Below are 19,791 nucleotides of genomic sequence, written 5' to 3' on the forward strand. Positions count from 1 at the left end.
GGGACGGAGCGCCGTAACTCTGCTCGGGCGCTTTTGGCGGGACGGGGAAGAAGCGGCACGCGCAGATCGAAGTTCTCTCTCTCTCTCTCTCATTGGCGGGGGGGGGGGGGAAGAGAAGGATAAGATAAGGGAGGGGGCGAGGAGTTAAAGCCCCGATCCAGTGGCCGCCTCCGGACTAGCGAGGAGGTTGCCTGAGGTAACGGCGGGCGAGGGAGGCGGAGGCGAGCTGGGCAGAGCGGAGCCGAGCAAGGAGAGGATGGCAGGCAGTCCCAGAGGCGGCTGACGGGAAGGGAGAAGGGGGAGACGGAGAGAGAAAGAAACGAGGAGCGGAGGGAGCCATGGCGCTGCCCAAGCCGCCGCCTTCCGCCGCAGCTGCCGCCTCGGATCTCCTGCCTGCGGTCGGCGACAAACGCCTCATGCTGGGTTGCGACGTAAAAGAGGAAAGCGCGGATCCCCCGTCTGCGGAGGCGATGGGATCCCAGCCGCCGGAAGAGGGGATGGCAGCTGAGGAGGAGGAGGAAGAAGAGGGGAAACTCGGAGTGGGAGAAGGCGAGGAACTGGCTCCTCACCTGCCTGAATCGAGGTCGGCTTCTGGGGTAAGGATCAGCCCCTGCTTGCCTGCTCCAGGAAGGGACCGTTAATAGGAGGCTTCCTCTTTCGGAGATGCTGTCTTGTCCCAAGGGGACTGCATGCAAAGATACATTATTTGATGGGGGTTTTTTTGCCTTGTTTAAGGGCAGTTGGAGTTTTCCGGATTGAAGCTAAAAGCATGTTTATTAAACCTTACCATGAATCGAGTAGGATAACATATTCACCCATAAAGTTGGTATAATACAAGAAGGGAAATGGGTTCTTTTCCGACAAATGGATGGGGCCAAGTTGGGTCTTCTGCTTGGCAGAGAGTTCAGTCCTTAGATTTGGATCTGCTGGTCTGGCCTTAGTTTTCCAGTTCCTTCAGCTGTCATTTGAAAATAAGTATCCAGTCTAAGCAGAAAGGGCAAATCAAGGTGGGTTGGGTTTTTTTTAAAGTTTGTGGATTAGGCTAAATTGAGTACCTCTTTGTGATATTTATGTGGATTTTTATTATTTTTTCTCCCATGAATAAATATCAAGGAAAGGTAATTTAGAAGGGTTGGAGCAGGAAGTAAGTTGAAGGAACAACTTCAAAAACCTAGTTGCTAAAACTTCTAAACAATTGTTGGATATTAAATTTAACAGGCACCCGGTTTATTCCTTATACAGAGCACACAATGATTCCCATCACTTCTCCAGCAAACAAATGTAGCCTGATTCCGCAAGTTTATCTAAATTCATTTATAATACCAAACTTAGAGGACTGCTATAAAACAAATGTTTGCATAAATAACTTATAATTTATGTCTTCTTTTGCAATCTGGTGTCTTCCAGATTTGTGAGTTGAGTACTATCATCTGCCAGTCACCATGGAGAGTACCAGGCTAGTGATAGCTCCCTAATATTATGGTGTTAAGGATTAGCTTATAATATTCACATTTCTTCCTTCAGAATTAATCTAGCCCATTAACAAATCAGTGTCCTTTCTGAACTTGCTTTTTGTTGTTTTAATGCAGAGGGCAGGAGGTTATGCAAGAGTAAGAAACTATTTCTGGAACTACTGTGTGTTGCATCATGTATTAGCCTGATACCGGTAGTATATTTGTTTATGTCCCATGGAAAGATGCATGCCTGTCATGAAAACAGCAGGGGAATTACTGCTCTTAAAAAAAGTTAAACATAGGCTGTTATTTTCCACCATAGTCACTTGTTCTGATTTCTAGCCCCCCCCTTCTCAATAAAATCAGACAAAACAGTTGTAATAGCTGAAGGTATGAGGAATAACAGTACCAAAGTGCTGTTACATTTGAAACTATAGAAAGCACTTGTGATTTTTTTTCTGAATTACCAGGATAAAAGCAAAGAATACAAATCAGCAAATAATACAAATTTAAAAATACTTGCATTTTAAAAAATAATTTCTCCAAGTCAACCAGTCTCTTGCCCAACTACCTCCTTTCTTACAAAAGCTGCCTAGTTACAGCTACAGCACAAATAGAAAATTGGAGGAATGCATTATTAATTCCTGCCTATTTCCCCTTCCATCTAATTTATTCTGAGAAGAAATAGGAAGTTATCAAGGTATCAGTGAGACAACTGTTCAGCACTACCTCAATATAAGTGTCTGCTGCTCACTGAGGCTTGGATTTAGAAATGCATTTTTCCTGCTTACAGGATTCGCAGTGGTATTTTTGCTTGGAAAGTATCAACAAGCCACTGTAGTGTTATTTTGAAAAGAAATAGAGCTCCGGGGTACTTTGTTTCATCTCCACAACTGCTGCTCTGACACCAAGCATCTGTGCTACCTTTCAAAAGCTATATTTCACCATAGCCAGAAAATGGTTAATAAAATTAAGAACTATAGTAAGAAATATTTGCGAAAAGCAAGCCAGGCAGTTTTCTTATAACTGATGGATGTAGGGGCAAGTTGTATTTTGACACTTGTGTTACAGATGGAAGGAAGAAAGGTACTTGTTACACAAAACTTATTACTGTTTTTAAAAGACTGCATAAGCATCTCCATAGTGGGAAAAAATACTCATAGTGGAGAAAAGCATTTATCCTAAATCCAATGTTAAATGATTTTAAAAAACGTAATAATATGAAATGATCTGAAGTAGAGATCTTCATTAACAATGTCGTAGTCACTCACATTCAATTCATTGTGCTGAATATTACAGACATAGCATAATGGAAAAAGCCTTCAATCATCAGTAGCTTATTATGGTGCTATATTGCTAAGAACAAGTGTCCTTATAACAGATGGAAAGTAGAAAGGCATTTTGAACATGGCAACAACTGCATGATGTATTTGCAAACTGTATTTGCCAGTTCTAACTAGCACAGAAATAAAAGAAAAAAAACCTTTGTATCTTAATGGCTAAATTAGTTTATGTGAGGTTGAATATTTAAAACAACTATCTTTCTTTTTTCTGGATTTGTTTGTGAGCTTCTTTTTACTTTAAGCCTTTCTCCCAGAAAAATACTCAATTTGCTGTCTGGAAAGGCAGCAGAGGAAGTGAATCACTAGTTATTCTTTCATCAAATACTGAACATCCTCAGATGAACTAATATTTCTAACTAACACTGAACCGATTATACCGTGTTTAGAAAATTCTTAAATTTAAAAGTGTAGACAAAAGTATAGAGTTTCTGATTTCTGTCTTTTTCTTTTCTTATTTTATATTACTTTTTATTAAGCTTACATTCCTTGTTAAACCTTTTAATAACATTAAAATATAATTCATGTTGAGATAATACGGTTGACTTATAACTAACTCATTGACAAAGTTAGATGCACCATTCCAAATTTCAGTATCAAAATCAAATATCAGAAACCAATATAAACCAATAAACATAAAATACATGTAAAAAAGAACATTCTTTGAATATGGTCAATCTAAAATTCTAAGGGCCAGCTTTGAAAAAAACATGAAGTCCAGTTCATGTGAGACATTTGTTACACTACATTATGTATTTTTCCATATTCTTTTGGTAGTCACTATTGATATAGCTGAAACAGATGCAGAATTACATATGTGGTATTTCATTTACAGTTCTTGCTTCAATATCATGGGATTTCAACAATTTCAGATAGATGTGTATCACCATACAAGCATATTTGATTAGAACACTTTCTGGTTATTAAACTATAGGCCAGATCTAAGAGACTGGAATGGGAGGTTTATTCTAAACCATTGTTAATCCAGCACTCCTTCAGGGAATTTAGAGGCATCCAGTATGAAAAATGGGTGAAACAAAGGGGTCCCATCAAAGCTGATAGAAATGTTTCCTTTTCACTACAGCAGGGAAATGACTTTTGATAGGAATGCAATTAATAGTTTTGACAGGGTTGTTCTATTTACAAAGTATGCCAAAATGCACCTAGTAGAGGTGATGGCAGGAATAAGGCCAGACTGATCAGAATAATAGATATTACCATGGCAATGATAATGGTAATAATGATAATGCATCATCTTCAAACCTATCCTGACATTTTTGAACATATGAAAGATTCCAGATTAACCTTCCCTCCAATAGTAAAAAAAGAGAGGGATTAATTTCCTCTGTGAGCCTATTCCCTGCCTTATTTAGAAGAAAATAGTCTTTTATCAGTATCAACACAGAAACTAATAGTGTATGTGATAACAACCATTTGTTTAATGTTGGTTCAAAGTTATGATGGCATTGAAAATAATAACTTAAGATCTGTCCTCAAATTTATGACTTGCACCACCTCCAGAGCCACATAATTACAATTTGGGCTCTCATTTACACCAATTCTCACACCGTGGTCATGTGATTGCAATTCTTGATTTTCCCAGCTGACGTCTGACAAGTAAAGTTAGTGGGGGAAGCTGGATTCACTTAATGACCACAATAAAAATTGTTGTAAAATCAGGTATGGTTGTATGATAATTTGCTTAACAATTGCTTAGTGATCAAAGATCCGGTTCCAGCTGTGGTTGTAAGTCAAGGACTACCTGTATTGGGCAGACATCTTATTTAAATGCCATCAGTTTGATTTATTGCATATTTCAATTGTTATACTGCTTTTCATTTTGCAAATCATATATCAAATACATAAAACTGAAGTCAATATTGACTTCTTTAGTAAATGCTCTGAAATTTATTTATAACATGAGATATGACAATCAATTTTAATAGAGGTGTATTGAAATACTCATCCATACTAAATTTATTTTCTTGAATGGTTTGGGTAGAATTATCAAAAGCAGAAACTATAAAAATGTGTAAAAATTACAACTATGTTAAATAAATGCTTCAGCATATCCAGGGAGAGGAACAGATGGAGATTCAAGAACACAATGATATTTTGGTAACAAGCTTCAGTGCTTATAAAACATATTAAACAAATATAGAAAAAGGAAGTATTGCATCTCCTTTATTTCAAATAATTTTTAAAATTCTAAAAATGGGAAAATATTCACTCTGCTACCTTGGCATTCTGCAAGTGGGCGTCCTAACTCAAACTGAAATATGATACATGTAGTCCTCAATGTCCATTATGATCGTAAGTCATCACAGACATAAAGGGGATCAGCCCGAGACTGATCCGATTTTACAACCTTTTTGTGGCAGTCATTAAATGAGCACCATGGTTATAAAAAATGACCTTCTGGTGATAGAGCAAACTTTGTAGTCATAAAGCAAGTCCATTGTTCACTAGGGGTCATTTTTGCCAAAAACTGCAAAACATTCTTGGAAAAAATGTTGTAAAACATGGTCTGTAAATGCTGGATGCTGCAAACAACTATAAATGCAGGACAAATGCCAAGAGTCTGACATGAAGTCACTTGACTGTTGGGGGGCGCAACTTTTGGAACTTCAGAACCATGTAATAAGTAATCCAGGAGAGATTCATCATAACTTCAAATGGTCAGTAACTGAGGATTACTTGTAGGCTTGTATGAGCACAGAAAAAATGTGGAGTGTTGTGCTATAGTAAACTAGTTATCTGTGAATCACAGATTTAAGTTCTCTAAGGGCAAATTTCTAGACTTTACTGCTGTTAATTCTTTAAGGCAGAGTTCCCCAAACTTTCTGGCTTGGTGGCCCGGAAGGAAAGGGAGCAGTAGGGAAATGTGCACACACGTGGCCAGGACACGTGTGTGCAAATGGGCACATGCGCATCGGTGGTGCTAGCGGGGGGGCGCATGCGCAAGTGGGCCACACATGCCCAGGGCGCGCTGACGCTCATGCACATGCACAAATGGGCTGCATGCACCCATGGCACGAACACTGGCATGCGTGTGCATGCGCAAACAGGCCAACGGCACACTGGCGCAATGCTAATGTTCCCACACATTCACACATGGGATCGCTAGTACCTGCGCGGCGGTGCTACCGCGAGTGGGGCAGGGCTCACCAGCTATTCCCAGGGTCCGGTGGCCACTAGGCCGCGGACGATAGGTTGGGGAGCCCTGCTTTAAGATATGCCTGTAATACTTGCCAAATCTGGGGACAATAAAGATAATCAAAGTTTCAGTGGCTTAACAATTGAAATTGTCCATACTGTAACTAAAAAAAACAATTGAAATTGTCCATACTGTAACTAAAAAAACCAAAAGAAATTGTCCATACTGTAACTAAAAAAAACAAAAGGTGTTATATAAGTTAAAAGTTTAGATGAATGTTTATAAAACGGCTTAATGTTTTTATAATGTGGGTTTTTGTGCTGCAAAAGTCTGCATTTTATTTTATTTTATTTTTATATCTATGGAATGCAGAGATACTGCTTGTAATCATTTTAACTTATCATTTGTGATAAAAAATAGCACTTCATTGCTCTAGGAATTTATGTCTTCCTAGGGCGAGGTCAATGAATCTTCTATTTCAATTATGGCAATGTTCAGAGTATATTAGGAATTTTCAAAGTTTTTCAGGATGTAGAAGCCAGAACTCCTGAATAGGAGGCAAAGCTCTAGTGATTAGTTGTGTTTAAGTGACATTTTAGATTCTCTTAGATTTTCATGGATTCTTAGAGTTTCGTATATAGTAAAGTTTGAAAACTCCTGTGTTAAGAATATCCCAATGACTTCATATTACATTAAACCATGTAATGTCTTATTATGTTTTGGCTAAGTATGTCACATGATCATTATAGTGAGTTTTGCCCCATGTCATGATATTTCTTGCCACAGTTGTTAAATGAATCACTGCAGTTGTTAAGTTAGTAACACAGTTGTTAAGTTAATCTGGTTTCCCCATTGATTTTGCTTGTCAGAAGGTCACAAAAGATGGTCACATGACCCTGGGGCAGTATAACCGTCATAAATACATGCCAGTTGCTAAGTGTTTGAATTTTGATCACATGACCATGGGGATGCTGCAATTGTTGTGGAGTGTGAAAAATGGTCATAAGTCAACTATAAGTCATTGTAACTTTGAATGGTCACTAAATGAAGGGGGGTAATTTGAGGACTATCTATACAGGAATTTAAGGCACCAAAGGTAGTCCACAACTTACAGCTGGTCATTTAGCAACCATTTAAAGTTATGCTAGACCCGAAAAAGATGACTAATGACCTAGATTCAAAGTTCCAAAGTTGGGCCCCCTCACATGAGTGAACTTCAAGTGCTCTGCAGTACAACCACATTTGCTGTGTCCCATGGTTACATGATCATGTTTTACAATGGTTTTGCCAAAACCCAATACTTTCTTCTGGGTTTTGGCAATATCACATAAACAATTGGTTCACTTAATGGCCATAGTGATTCACCTAATAACCACAAAAAGGTTATAAAATCGTATGGGTCACATGACCGACCTGTTTTGCAACATACAACAGCAATGGGCAAGTTCCATTACGGCCATATGTTGAGGACTACCCCTATGCATATTACTACCTCACCCCATTTCCCCACAACTCCGTTCTTGTGAAATAGTTAGGGCTGAGAGAGAATGATTGCCAAAAGTCCTCCCCCAATGAGCTTCCATGACAGAGTAGACCAGAACCTGGGTTTCTTCTTCAACCCAGCATCTTAACCATTAGCCTTTACTAACTGAAAATTATCATTCAGCTTCTATGATTAGTACCTGCGTACCACAAGTTTAAATGACTTGTTGCTTGGATAGGTTCCAGTTATGTATATCTTATCCATGCTCCCTACCCCTATTTGTTTCCCCCTTCCCCTATCTGCTTGGGTTATTAAAAACATCCTCCAGTTCTATCAGATCATAACTGAGATAGTTTCAAAGTGTTACTGTGCATTCAAAATTGGTACCTCATTGCCCCCCACCTTTCTGCTTTTATCTCTAATTCTATAATTTTAGTTCCCATTCAACCTGTTTGTAAAATCTGAATAGCATTTAGTATTAAAAATATATTGTTCATTCATAATTACTCCACCCTTCCCTCCCACACTTTAGCTTCTGTCATTTCTTTTTCTTTAGAATAAAGACTGAAATAACAGTGCACAAATAGAGCATTATGGACTCCTCTAATGCTTTTAAAAAATGTACATTTTTAGCACATGGAATGTACTGGGGTTTTTTTTAATTCAAAAACAAAATTTAAGGCATGGTTTCTTTTGGGAATATTCACATATCTTTTTCTGGCATAGCTAACCTTCAGATAGCTTACTGCTTATAAGCACCCTATTTTCACATTTTCTTGATACATGAACTTCAGCATTACCAGATCTCATTGCCAAAAATCCAGGCACTCTTGTATAGGCTTGGCAGCAATCTAGTGGTGGTCTGGATTTTTGCAGTCCATAGCTGGTAACTTAAACGTACCTAAAATTATTTCAAAGTTGAAAATGTTCATTTTAATTTGGGGAAAGAGAGAAAATGTAAATCAAGCATTTACTTCTATTTCATTACCTATAAATAAATATTATGGATACAAAGGCCACTACATTCTTTTTGAAGATAAATCTACAGTCTCCCATGGAAATCTGATTCAGTCTGCAGTCACCCATTCTCTGGAAGGGGAAAGGCACAAACAATTAAAATTTTTGCTTTCCAAAAATTATTGGTTTTTTATTGTTAATTGTCCATAACAAATATTTATTATAATGATATGAGGCAAAAAGGAGCTTTTTTGTGTGAAAAAACTGGCCTTGAACAGAGGAAAGAGCCTGTGGCATACTGGTTAAGGTATTAGACTAGCACAGGTAGAGTCAGGTTCAAACCATTTTCAGCCACAGAAGCCTACTTAATGACTTTGGGCCAGTTATTCTCAATCCAATCCTACATCATAAGAACATTGTTGTCAAAGTAAGGAGAGCTTTTGATGAAAATGGCCGTAAGCTCCTGGAGGAAAGACTGATATAACTGTTAACAAAACATTAATTCAACTATTGCAACTTGGAAATATTAATATCTGTCTGAATTGTTTCAATTTTATCCATCTCTGAAAAACAAATCTTAACATTTAAAAGAGTTTTCCCTCATACTTAAAGTGGGGCTATGTAAAGAGCCTTACAACTAGATTTCCAGCTTAAAAAATATCAAAGAGGGTGGCGGATAGTTTGATAAAGACTGCCAAATGTCATAGAAATTGGTGCAAGAAATATATTCCCTACTTTCTATATTACTTAAGTATCCACAGTTTTCTATATTTTGCACCAAAGCTAGACTGTATGAGTAAGTGAACTGTGTCAAATACAGTATGTTTGAAAATATGCTTAGAAGTATTTTTATGTCACTGTTTTACTTTTTAGTATAGCATCTGCTTACCATGCCCAACAATCCTTTGTTCATGGAGTTTGAATGCAACTCCGCAACACACACACACACACACACACACAAAACTCATTGACAGGACTAAAAGATTGGAGATCAGGAGTTCTGCTTACAAGAATGGGAAGGAGGAAGGAAGGAAGGAAGGAAGGAAGGAAGGAAGGAAGGAAGGAAGGAAGGAAGGAAGGAAGGAAAGGGAAGATGGGAAGAATGGATAGCCCATTGACTTTGCCCATTGACCCCAGGATACTGCAACCATCATAAATATGAGCTACCGTAGTTGCCGAGCATCTGAATTTTGATCACATGAACACGGGGATGCTGCAACAGTCATAAATGTGAAAAATGATCATAAGTCACGTTTTTCAATGCCGTTGTAACTTTGAATGGTCACTAAACAAACTATTATAAGTTGAGGACTATCTGTACGGTATTCCCTATGATGGAATCCATATGAATATTCTGCATATTCTGTAAAGAAATGAAGGGAACATGGTATGGAAAATGAGAGAAGTGGAAAATTGGATAAATTTATTGATGGATGTTTGAGTTAGAATGTGGGTGAAAATAATAAAGTATATTCATACAGTCTTTCTGTTCACCCTTCACAGTTTTAGCATCTATTCAAAAGGCTGCAGACAGCAACCTATTACAACAGTTTTTCCATTATTTTTCCTATCAAACCAGTATATGAAACATGTTGCTTTTTGGCAGTAGTGAGTTACTCTGCCTTTCCATCATTCATAATTTCATTCAGTGGGATTTATATGCCACTCCAATCCAGGAGGTCTTCTAGCAGCTTATATTTATTTCTTAGAGTAATAGAATTAAAATTAGTCTTCTCCCCACCTCATCTCACGTTAACTTTGATACAGCCTTCATCATGCATTTTATGTCAAGTTTTGGATTTATGCCAAGTAACAAAACAACCCTCGCTCCACATTCATTTTGAAATCAAACAACATTAAATATGTAGCAGTGACTTACATATTTAAATTCTCATTTATCAATGAAATATTGATTTTCTGTATTGCATTCCAAGTTGTATTGTTTTTAAATATGGAAAATAGTTTTTAATGTGTTCCTTTTTTCTAAACCATTGCCACTGTGTTGCTAATAAGAAAAAGTAATGTTCTATGAACTGGAACCTTGTCAAAATACATTGTCAAGCACTTTATTTTTCCTAATTTCAGGGAGTGGAGAGAGGACACAAAAATGATATTTCTCCTTTCAGCAATTTCATTTCAACTATCAGCCAAAAGAAAGAAGATTCTGAACAATTAGTTATTACTGATATAAAAAATGGTGAGAGAATAAAATATTTAATTATTTAGTCATTTCTAGCTGAAGGTGATACTTGGTATTTGAAGATGTTGTTCTTTTTATTTGTGTTATGACAATGCTTTCAGTACTTTTTATATAACTGTCTTTGTGTGAAGTATTAATGTGACACAGCACAGTAAGAAACAACCTTCTAGTAAGTATAATTATAACAATTCAGTAGGGATTGTAGGATGCAATAACTGGAATGAATTTTAACGCAGGTGGTATTCAGTTTGCACATGTAAGTTAATGAATAGTAATAATAGTAACCTGCCACCTGCTTAATTATGTTTTTAAACAGTATTTGTTCTTCCAAAGGTTTTATAAAACTTTGCAAAAAATATTTCGTAATTGTTAGTATGTTTAGGAAAGTCTTTTTAAAATTACATATAAGAATAACTGGAGTCGAATCTGTCTTTATAAACAGAAGAATTATGAATGAATAAGCAAACAGATGAGAATATGCAAAATGCTGGAACTTAATAGTATGGTAATTATTTTATAGCACATTTACAAAGTGGTTTCCGAGTCTTATCCTTCACATACCCATGTTTAAAGCATTTAACATTTTAATAAATAGGAACTTTAGCTGCACAGGCTAAATGGATGAAGTAAAATGTAATAATCAAAGCAAGTATGAAAGAGCAGAGTTGCATCACGAGATTGCGAAACATGTTTCATCTATATTGATACCTATGCTTAACTGCAGAATAAAAATTGTCTGAAATCTATATTTGATGTTGACTATTTGGGCCTTTCTATATATATTCCATACACACATTCAAATTGCCTCTGTCAAGACCACACACTTAAAATAAAATGAATTATCTCAGAATCTCTTGAGGGATGTAGGAGAAAAAAGTGTTACAAGTGATTTATATGAATTTATCACAAAGTAAAGTTAAGGGCTGGAATTAAACATACAATTTTCCTATTTGTAAAGAGAATTAGAGAAAATGAAAGTTGAGTTATCACCACACAAAATCCGCTTTTTAAAGATAGCTGTCCTCCAATCATCTTGCATTTTACCAGGTACATTAGCTGTTTTCATCAGTAATGCATAGAAATCAAATCATCAGAGTTAGCAGTTACAGGTAGTCTTCGATTTATGACCATTTGTTAAACAACAGTTCAAAGTTATGATGTCCTTGGAAAAAGTGACTTATGGCATATATTCACATTTATGACCATCATATTATCCCCATGATCACATGATCATAATTCAGGCATTTGGCAACTGACTTGCATTTATGACCTGTTGCAGCATTCTACAGTGATGTGATTGTGATTTGCAGCCTTTTTTGTTGATTTCAGGGGGGGGGGAATGCTCATTGGGGAATCTAGATTTGCTTAACAACATAAAATTGGGTTTGACTCAAATTATAACCACAACATCTTATGACAGAAATTCCTGCCCCAGTTACAGCTATGAATCAAGGATTACCTGTACAGACTCTACTTTGCTATAAATGGGTTTTTACATTGTATATACACGTAATATTTATTTTTCCCACCTTCTTAACCAATCTCCACCTTTTTACAGTCTTTCAGTTAACAGTACAAAGGAGTCTGGAAATCCGAGCCATATCTTGAGACCATACAACTGATAAACACTGAAAATTTATTAACTAGCTTGGAGAGGAATATATGATTGATCCCTGTCTAGCATTTGCCATCTTATAATATCATTTTCTGGAATGATTGAAGCTAATAATGCTTTTAATGACCAGATTCATATTTAAAGTACAGTTATATAGTTTGCTCATTCTTGGGTGGCACAGGTGGAAATGAGCACATCACTATGCTACAGATGCTTTTAGATTGAAAGGATTAGCCAGCTATAAGCTGTTGTCCAGAAGACGCCTGAATGTGTTAACAGCACACATTCTTCGGAGAGGTTCCTTTCATGAGAGCTATAGGATTATATTTTAAATGTTATGTCCTATAGTATGCCTTATTATAATTGTGATGCTTCTGACACAAATAAACATTCTTGGGTGTTAATAAGAGATTTCATTCATTCCACTTTTATGTCAAAATGTATTATTTCCAGTGTGGAATTCTGCAGTTATACTGAAATACAGTTTGATCATTGTGTTCATATATTTGTTACTTGAGCAGCCTGTATTTATGTGATCATTAAATCAGGTTTAGCATTCATTTGCAACTCTTTTTTTATTGAAAAGTTTTATAACAGTTACAATATAAACCCCAAAACCAACCCACCCTAAACCCTCCCCTCTCCCTCCCCCATTTCCCAGAGCTGAATACAGGGTTACAAATATAATAATCATAATCTAACTAACATTAACCAACTGTATAAATAACCAAATCCATAATGCGCTTTAACTCCCTTTAGCATAAATATAAACAAATTAAAAGTAAACATAATAATAATAAAAACATAAACAAATTAATATCCTAATTATTAAACAGTACAATATCCAAATTGTTAAACAATACTAATACTAAAATAATAATAATATCATATAATTGAAACTAATAAAGATTCCACTATAATAAACTGTTAATAATAATAATACTCTAAAATTTACTCATAAGCTAAATGGAACTTTTTAATCCCATATTTATTCTGAATATAATCTATCCATCTTCTCCAAACCGAAATGTATCTTTCTTGTGAATGATCCTTCAATTAAGCAGAGATCTCAGCCATTTCTGCTAAATTTGACATTTTAAGTATCCATTCTTCTATAGTAGGCAAGCAATCTTTCTTCCAATATTGCCCTACCAATAACCTTGCAGCTGTTATCAAATTCAGCATCAAATTAGTTTCTTTAGTATCACAATCTGTAATAACACCCAATAAAAATAATTGTGGAGTAAACTTTATCTTTCTCTTAAAAATCTTTTGAATGTTCCACCAAATCTTAATCCAAAAAGCTTTTATATTTCTACAAGTCCACTAGATATGGAAATAAGTAGCATCCAAACTACCACATCTCTATCATTTGGGCTGTAAATTAGAATACATACAAGACAACTTTTTAGGATCCAGATGCCATCTAAAAAACGTTTTGTAAAAATTTTCTCTTAAATTTTGGGCCTGAGTAAATTTTACATTCCTAACCCAAATTACCTCCCATATATCCAATGGAATCGGTTCTTGAATATTTTGGGCCCACTTTACCATACAATCTTTAACTAATTCCATTTCCGAATCCAATTCTATTAAAACGTTATAAATTCTCTTTATATGCACTCGAGTTTGATCTTTAATCTGTTTTACCAAATTCTCCCCCATTAATGTAATACCAACCTTTTGATCCACACCTAACCAACAATTGAGTATATTGAAACCAAGACTGTACAATATTTTCTTGCTTTAACTCAGCTAATGATTTTAATTGCCAATCATTCCCTACCAATTTAAGTAATTCGTTATAAGAAATCCTATCCAAATTCACACCCATAGATACCCCCTCTATTGCGTGTCCAGGAATCCCCCAAATTGGTATTTTGTAATTTAACTTATGATAATATTTTTTCCAGACACGCAATAAGGCATTTCTTAAAATATGAGATTTAAAAACCTTGTCAACTTTTTTATTATAAATTAGGTATGCATGCCACCCATATAATAAGTCCCATCCCTCAAGATGAAGTATACTCTTATTTGTTAAATTAAGCCAATCACTAACCAGTGTTAAAACCACCGCATCATAGTATAATTTCAAATTAGGCGCTTTAAGTCCTCCTCTTTCCTGTGCGCCTTGTAAGATCTTAAATTTAATCCTTGGTTTTTACCCCACCCAGATAAATTTATTAATACCCTTCTACCATTCATCCAAGTTGGCATCTTTTTTCAAAATAGGTATCATTTGAAACAAGAAGAGAAACTTTGGTAGAACATTCATTTTAACAGCCGCAATTTTCCCCAAGAAAGATAGTTGTAATTTTTTCCAATTGTTTAAGTCCTTTTGTACTTTTAACCATAATATCTCATAATTATTTTTATACAATTTTACATTAGAAGCTGTAATATATACTCCCAGATATTTAACCTTTTTCACTATTTCAAAACCTGTCAATTTACCGTAACTAACATTTCCTTTTCCTTCATAGTCATATTTTTAGATGACATTTTAGTCTTATTATTATTTACCTTAAAACCAGAAACTTTCCCATACTAGCATTCATTTGCAACTCTTGTATCTCTCTCGAGTTATTTCCTAAAGCTTTTTGTTTTATAATCTTTAAAATCTGAAAGGTGTGTTCCATATGATACCTGAATTAGAAGAACTTTTATTTTTATTCCTTGAAAACACGACATGATCAAAACTGGATTCAGCTTGATCTCAAATTCTACAGAAATTAAATTTTCCTGACTTTGAATACTATAAGGAATTATGACTGGAAGTAGTTGCATATTATTGCCCTCTTCTAGTTCTTATTTACATGTAAATAATTCAACTAAATGATCTCTAGATAATTGAACTCTAAATCCTATTATCTTCTTATGTAAGAGGTGAACCTTTTAGCAATGCCAATAGAAAAATTATTAGAACATTTATAAGATTATTTGTGAATATATTATTTTAATTAAATGTTATTATTCTTATAATGTTTTTTTAACTCTGAAAATATGTTTATATGAACTGTTTATTATGAAAAGATACTGGTTTTCTTCCCCAGCAGAGTTCTAGACCCATTTCAGGGAAGTTCTGAAATGAAAGAGTTATGAGGTAGCTTAGAGGCTAGGAGAAGGAGCAACATCCTCTCTTAAATATTTTTCCAGGGTCTCTCAGAAGTAAATTTCATAACTTCTTTTCTGCCAGTGCTACTTCAAATTCAATATGGGTGTATAAAAATTATATATTTTATGGCTTCTAGAAATATGTGATTAGTTCTTAGGATAATCTAGTTTTAGTCTTAAATAAGAATTCCAACTGAAAATAAATATTTTAATAATATTTACTCAAGATTGCACTAGTTTAGATGGCTGCTTTCACGTGCTATTTACTTGAGTATTGTAATAGTGATTTTTTTCATCTTTTTCTCTTTTATTTTTAAATTAGCAAAAGAAAAGTCCCTTGGCCTTTGTGTTAGGCAAAAACACCGTACCTCAGTGGATATACTTCCGGTAGAAATGAAAGTTTCAATCCCATTGGAACCCTCCTGTCTCACCCAAACAAAAACTATGAAAGAATTTTGGTAAGTAATATTGTTACTTATTTGATATACAATTAAGTTCAACTTATCGATGTATGGTCTGCTTAAGGTAATTATTGTTACTATTACTTAGTGAGGACTTTGTGAGTAATAGACCAATTCTTGTGCTTGTGCTAAAGAAACATGTTGGAAAGTCATTTTTTCTCAAGGCTAAACATATCTAGTTCCAGTTTCCTCTTCTTCTTCTTAACTTCTGCATCTACTTTGTTTTCTCTGAATCTTTTATAAAAACAAATGCCCAGAAACTCAAAATAAGGACTCACCAATATAGAATGCTGTACCGCAGCATTCCCCAACCTTTCCAGGTTGGTAGCGGGGGGAGGGGGGAACTGGGGAAAGAGGGGATAGTTTTTTTTTGGTTTTTTTTTAATTTATTTTTTATTTTTCCAAACTCTCCCCCATACATATACTGTGATATTTATCAGATATTAACATACATTCTTTTTACATTCTTATATATAAGATACTTTTAATGAAATAAATACATGCACATGACTTTTGGTGTTGCTCGCCCATTTCCCCTTTTACTGCATCCCCACTCCTTCTTCTCTACCTTCNTTCCTCTCATCCCTCTTCAGATACAATTCAGGGGTAATGTCCGAACAACTCCTCTCTCCAAATTTCCCTATCTGTATTATATACAATAAGATTAATTTTCTCTTACATTAATACTTCTATTTATCTAACCTTCTCAGTATATACATCTATAAATATGTATACAACCTCCAGTTATTCAATACTATGTCGCCTGGGTCTCAGAGGGGATAGTTTTGTGTGAGGGACAGGAGTGTGCATGTGTACGGTGTGCACGTACTGGCCACGAGCACGAGTGGGGCTGCGAGCACTGGTGACCACAGCTCACACGAGTGGGGCTGTACATACCAGCACCTGCCACTTGCATAAGTGGGGCCACGAGCGCTGGCACCCGCCGAGTGAGTGGGACTGCAACCTACCACTCATGTGATTCGGTTGCAAATAGGCCACGTCCCAGTAATGGGCCACAGCTCACAGGTTGGGGACCCTGCTGTACAGCAGAACTATTTATTTATGTGTATCCTGCCTTTATTATTTTTACAAATAACTCAAAGCAGCAAATGTATCAAATACACTTTCCTCCTCCTAGTTTCCCCATAATGAGAGTGATTGGCCCAAAGTTACCCAGCTAGCTTTCATGGCTATGCCAGGACCTGGAATTATGATCTCCCGCTGGTGCCTTAACTGGTGCCTTAACCATTAGACAAAATTGGTTTTCTGTGGTTTGCAAACTAGACTTTTGTTGATACAATCAAAATTACATTCGCCTTTAGCAATCATGTTGGGCTGCTAACTCATATTCAGCAGTGTGATCATCTGTTGTTCCCATGTGGATACCTGGAGTAATGTCTTCACAGTTATTTAATCTCATCCCTACAAGATAGTAAGCTTCACAAGCCAGTTAATTTTACCAAACATTAATTTTTTATCTTCACGGTAAGGAAACATCAACCATTATTTCCTTTGCAGGTAATAGTTGCACCCATTCTATTCTTCAGGGCTTCTACACTTGCTGCTCCTGGAGATGCTGCTTTTCATCTTACTCTCTTATTACTTTTCTGGAGACTTGCAGTCTTCTGCAAAGGCCTAAAAACCTACTATGGAGCCTCAGGACTGAAGAATATGTGTTTACACATGTTGTTTCTGGTCCACTATTGTTAAAAAAATCATTTCTGGTTATTGAAATCCACTGGGTCTGCCCCTTTCTTCGATTCTCTTATGAATACTGGCTTTCTCTGACAACTTGTAGAGCTTCATTTGTTTGGCTTGAAAATCTGTTCTCTATCTGTTATAGAATTTTTAATTAAGAACTGCAAAAGCTTATATTTTCTACAAATCTATGCTAGATTTTTATGCAACAGCAAAAACACATCACAGGTTTTGTAACTTACAACTTCATGGTCATGTCCATTTATCTTCATCTTTACTTCTTACCCTTAAAAAGGTCTTTATTTCTTTTGGTCCCCACCTCAAGCTCTCAGATTAGCCAAGAGTTCACTATCATTTTAGAGGAAAACTTTCCCAGATTCTTGAACTCCATTGACAACTTACTTTTAGTTTCTGCTCAGTGAACTTATCTTTTTGCAATATTTGCTGAAGCCTGTACTTACCAAGAAGCAATAATTCACAATAAACAATGTACAGTTTTCCGGTTATGCATCTTGCAGGGAAAGTGCTGATCATACTCAGATTCTGTTTGTTCATTTATCTAATACTAAGCTGTTGTTCCTGTTCATTTGTTTTTGAGCAAATTCTCTGGAAAGTATTTTATATTATTCAGCATTAATCAAAAATAGATACACGTCTTTGAGGTTAAGCCTTTGTTTTTATTAATAAACATAATAATGCTTACTATCATTTACACACACACACACACACACATATATATATATACACAGAACAGAAATTCAATAAAAGATTAATATATAACATGTTGCATTTTGTGCTTTCTTAGGGATGACATAGAAAAAGCTAAGTTAACAGGAGATTGGAAAGAAATCTATAATTTTTATTCAAAAACATTTGATTCTTTTCCAGAAGTTAACACTGCATTTAAGGTAATTGGCAATGTTTTCACTACTTTTTCCTTTTTTCGCCAGTTTGTGACTTAAAAACAGTAATTACCAATAGTGTAAAATATAGGTTACGAGTTATAATATTATGTAATTAAAACCAAATAAACTAAAATAGAAGCTGGATAGATTAAAGAAAAAAAGTTTTTACAAGAAACTGATATCATGAAATGCATTACTTTTTTGTATTGCTTGTATTGCTATTTTGTAAATAGTATGAAAACTACTACTGCATCTGTAAATAAATGAAAACCAGAAAGTATGAAGTCCAGAAAGAAAAATATATGTGTGAAAACATAATATATAATACAGAGAGACTGAGGGTGGAGTATATTTATAATACAAGTTGAAAGATTAGCATTTTCAGAGCCACAATATAAATCATCTATTCAGGAGGCAAGAGTCTTAATCTAGCCACTTTCCCTCTGCCATGTTTCCAGATGCCCACACTGTAAGAGTTACTCCAAGAGTTGGGAGACTTCCTGCTTAAAGAATAGGTGGAAATTTTGATTGAGGGGATGGGGAGGGTCACCCAGTTTATGAAGTACACTAGTTGTGGTCCTACTTAGACCTTGATGTCTCAATAACTTAAACATCAAGTTGAACTATTGCAATATGCTTTATATGCGGCTGTCTTTAGAGACAACCCTGAAGGTACAGCTGGTACAAAATGCTGATGTTCAGTTCCACTATAGCAAAATGACACCCATTTTGAGGTTATTGCTGTAGATTACCAGGCAAGATTCATAGTGCTGGTCATATACTTAAAGCCCTACATGGCCCAGCACTAGATTATATCAGGCAACCCTTACCAGAATGGAATCTGCCTCCCCAAAGTGATGATCAAAAAAAGAGTCCACTGGAATCCCATCTGTCATCTGAAGTATGTGATATGGACAAGATGGCAGGGGTTCTTAGTAGTTACCCCCAATTTAGGAACATATTTTTTCACAGAAACACTTATAACTCTTTTCACAAACACAGCAATTGTATTTCACCATACCTTTGGCCAAAGCTGAAGTGAGGTGTTATGATACTGTTGTTCATTTGTTTTTCAATGTAAACTTTATTATATTAGTTTTTGTTTTAAGGGTATTATCTCATTGTTTGTTTCCCCAAATGCTATAAAATGAATAAAAACATTAAATTATGACATTTTTAAAAATAAATATTATTCCAAGAATTATAGCTGTAATACAATTGAAAATACATTAGAGAAGGTTATCTATGTTTATTATTTCAATTTGCAGAAATACAGTGAAACTCCTCTTAATTCCATTGAAGAGTGTGGAATTGATGCTAAATTTGTAAATACAGTATATGATACCTTATTTCAAGCTGTAAGTCAACTACTGTTTGCTTTTCTGCTTTGTAATCTTGTACAGA

At 35.5% G+C, this 19,791-nt stretch overlaps 1 protein-coding gene across 1 annotated transcript in view; it reads left to right on the forward strand.

Annotated features, from left to right (window-relative positions):
- Window positions 1-338: 338 nt before the first annotated feature.
- Window positions 339-19,791, forward strand: part of HECTD2 (HECT domain E3 ubiquitin protein ligase 2) — a 46,633-nt gene continuing 27,180 nt past the window's right edge. Inside the window, exons 1-5 of the mRNA XM_015818809.1 lie at window positions 339-596; window positions 10,477-10,588; window positions 15,646-15,781; window positions 18,288-18,390; window positions 19,656-19,745. Of these exons, the coding sequence (XP_015674295.1) occupies window positions 339-596; window positions 10,477-10,588; window positions 15,646-15,781; window positions 18,288-18,390; window positions 19,656-19,745 (699 nt within the window). The remainder of the gene's footprint in view (window positions 597-10,476; window positions 10,589-15,645; window positions 15,782-18,287; window positions 18,391-19,655; window positions 19,746-19,791) is intronic.

Source organism: Protobothrops mucrosquamatus, unplaced genomic scaffold (genome assembly GCF_001527695.2).
Source record: "Protobothrops mucrosquamatus isolate PMUCROS unplaced genomic scaffold, P.Mucros_1.0 scaffold792, whole genome shotgun sequence".
NCBI classification, from domain to species: domain Eukaryota; kingdom Metazoa; phylum Chordata; class Lepidosauria; order Squamata; family Viperidae; genus Protobothrops; species Protobothrops mucrosquamatus.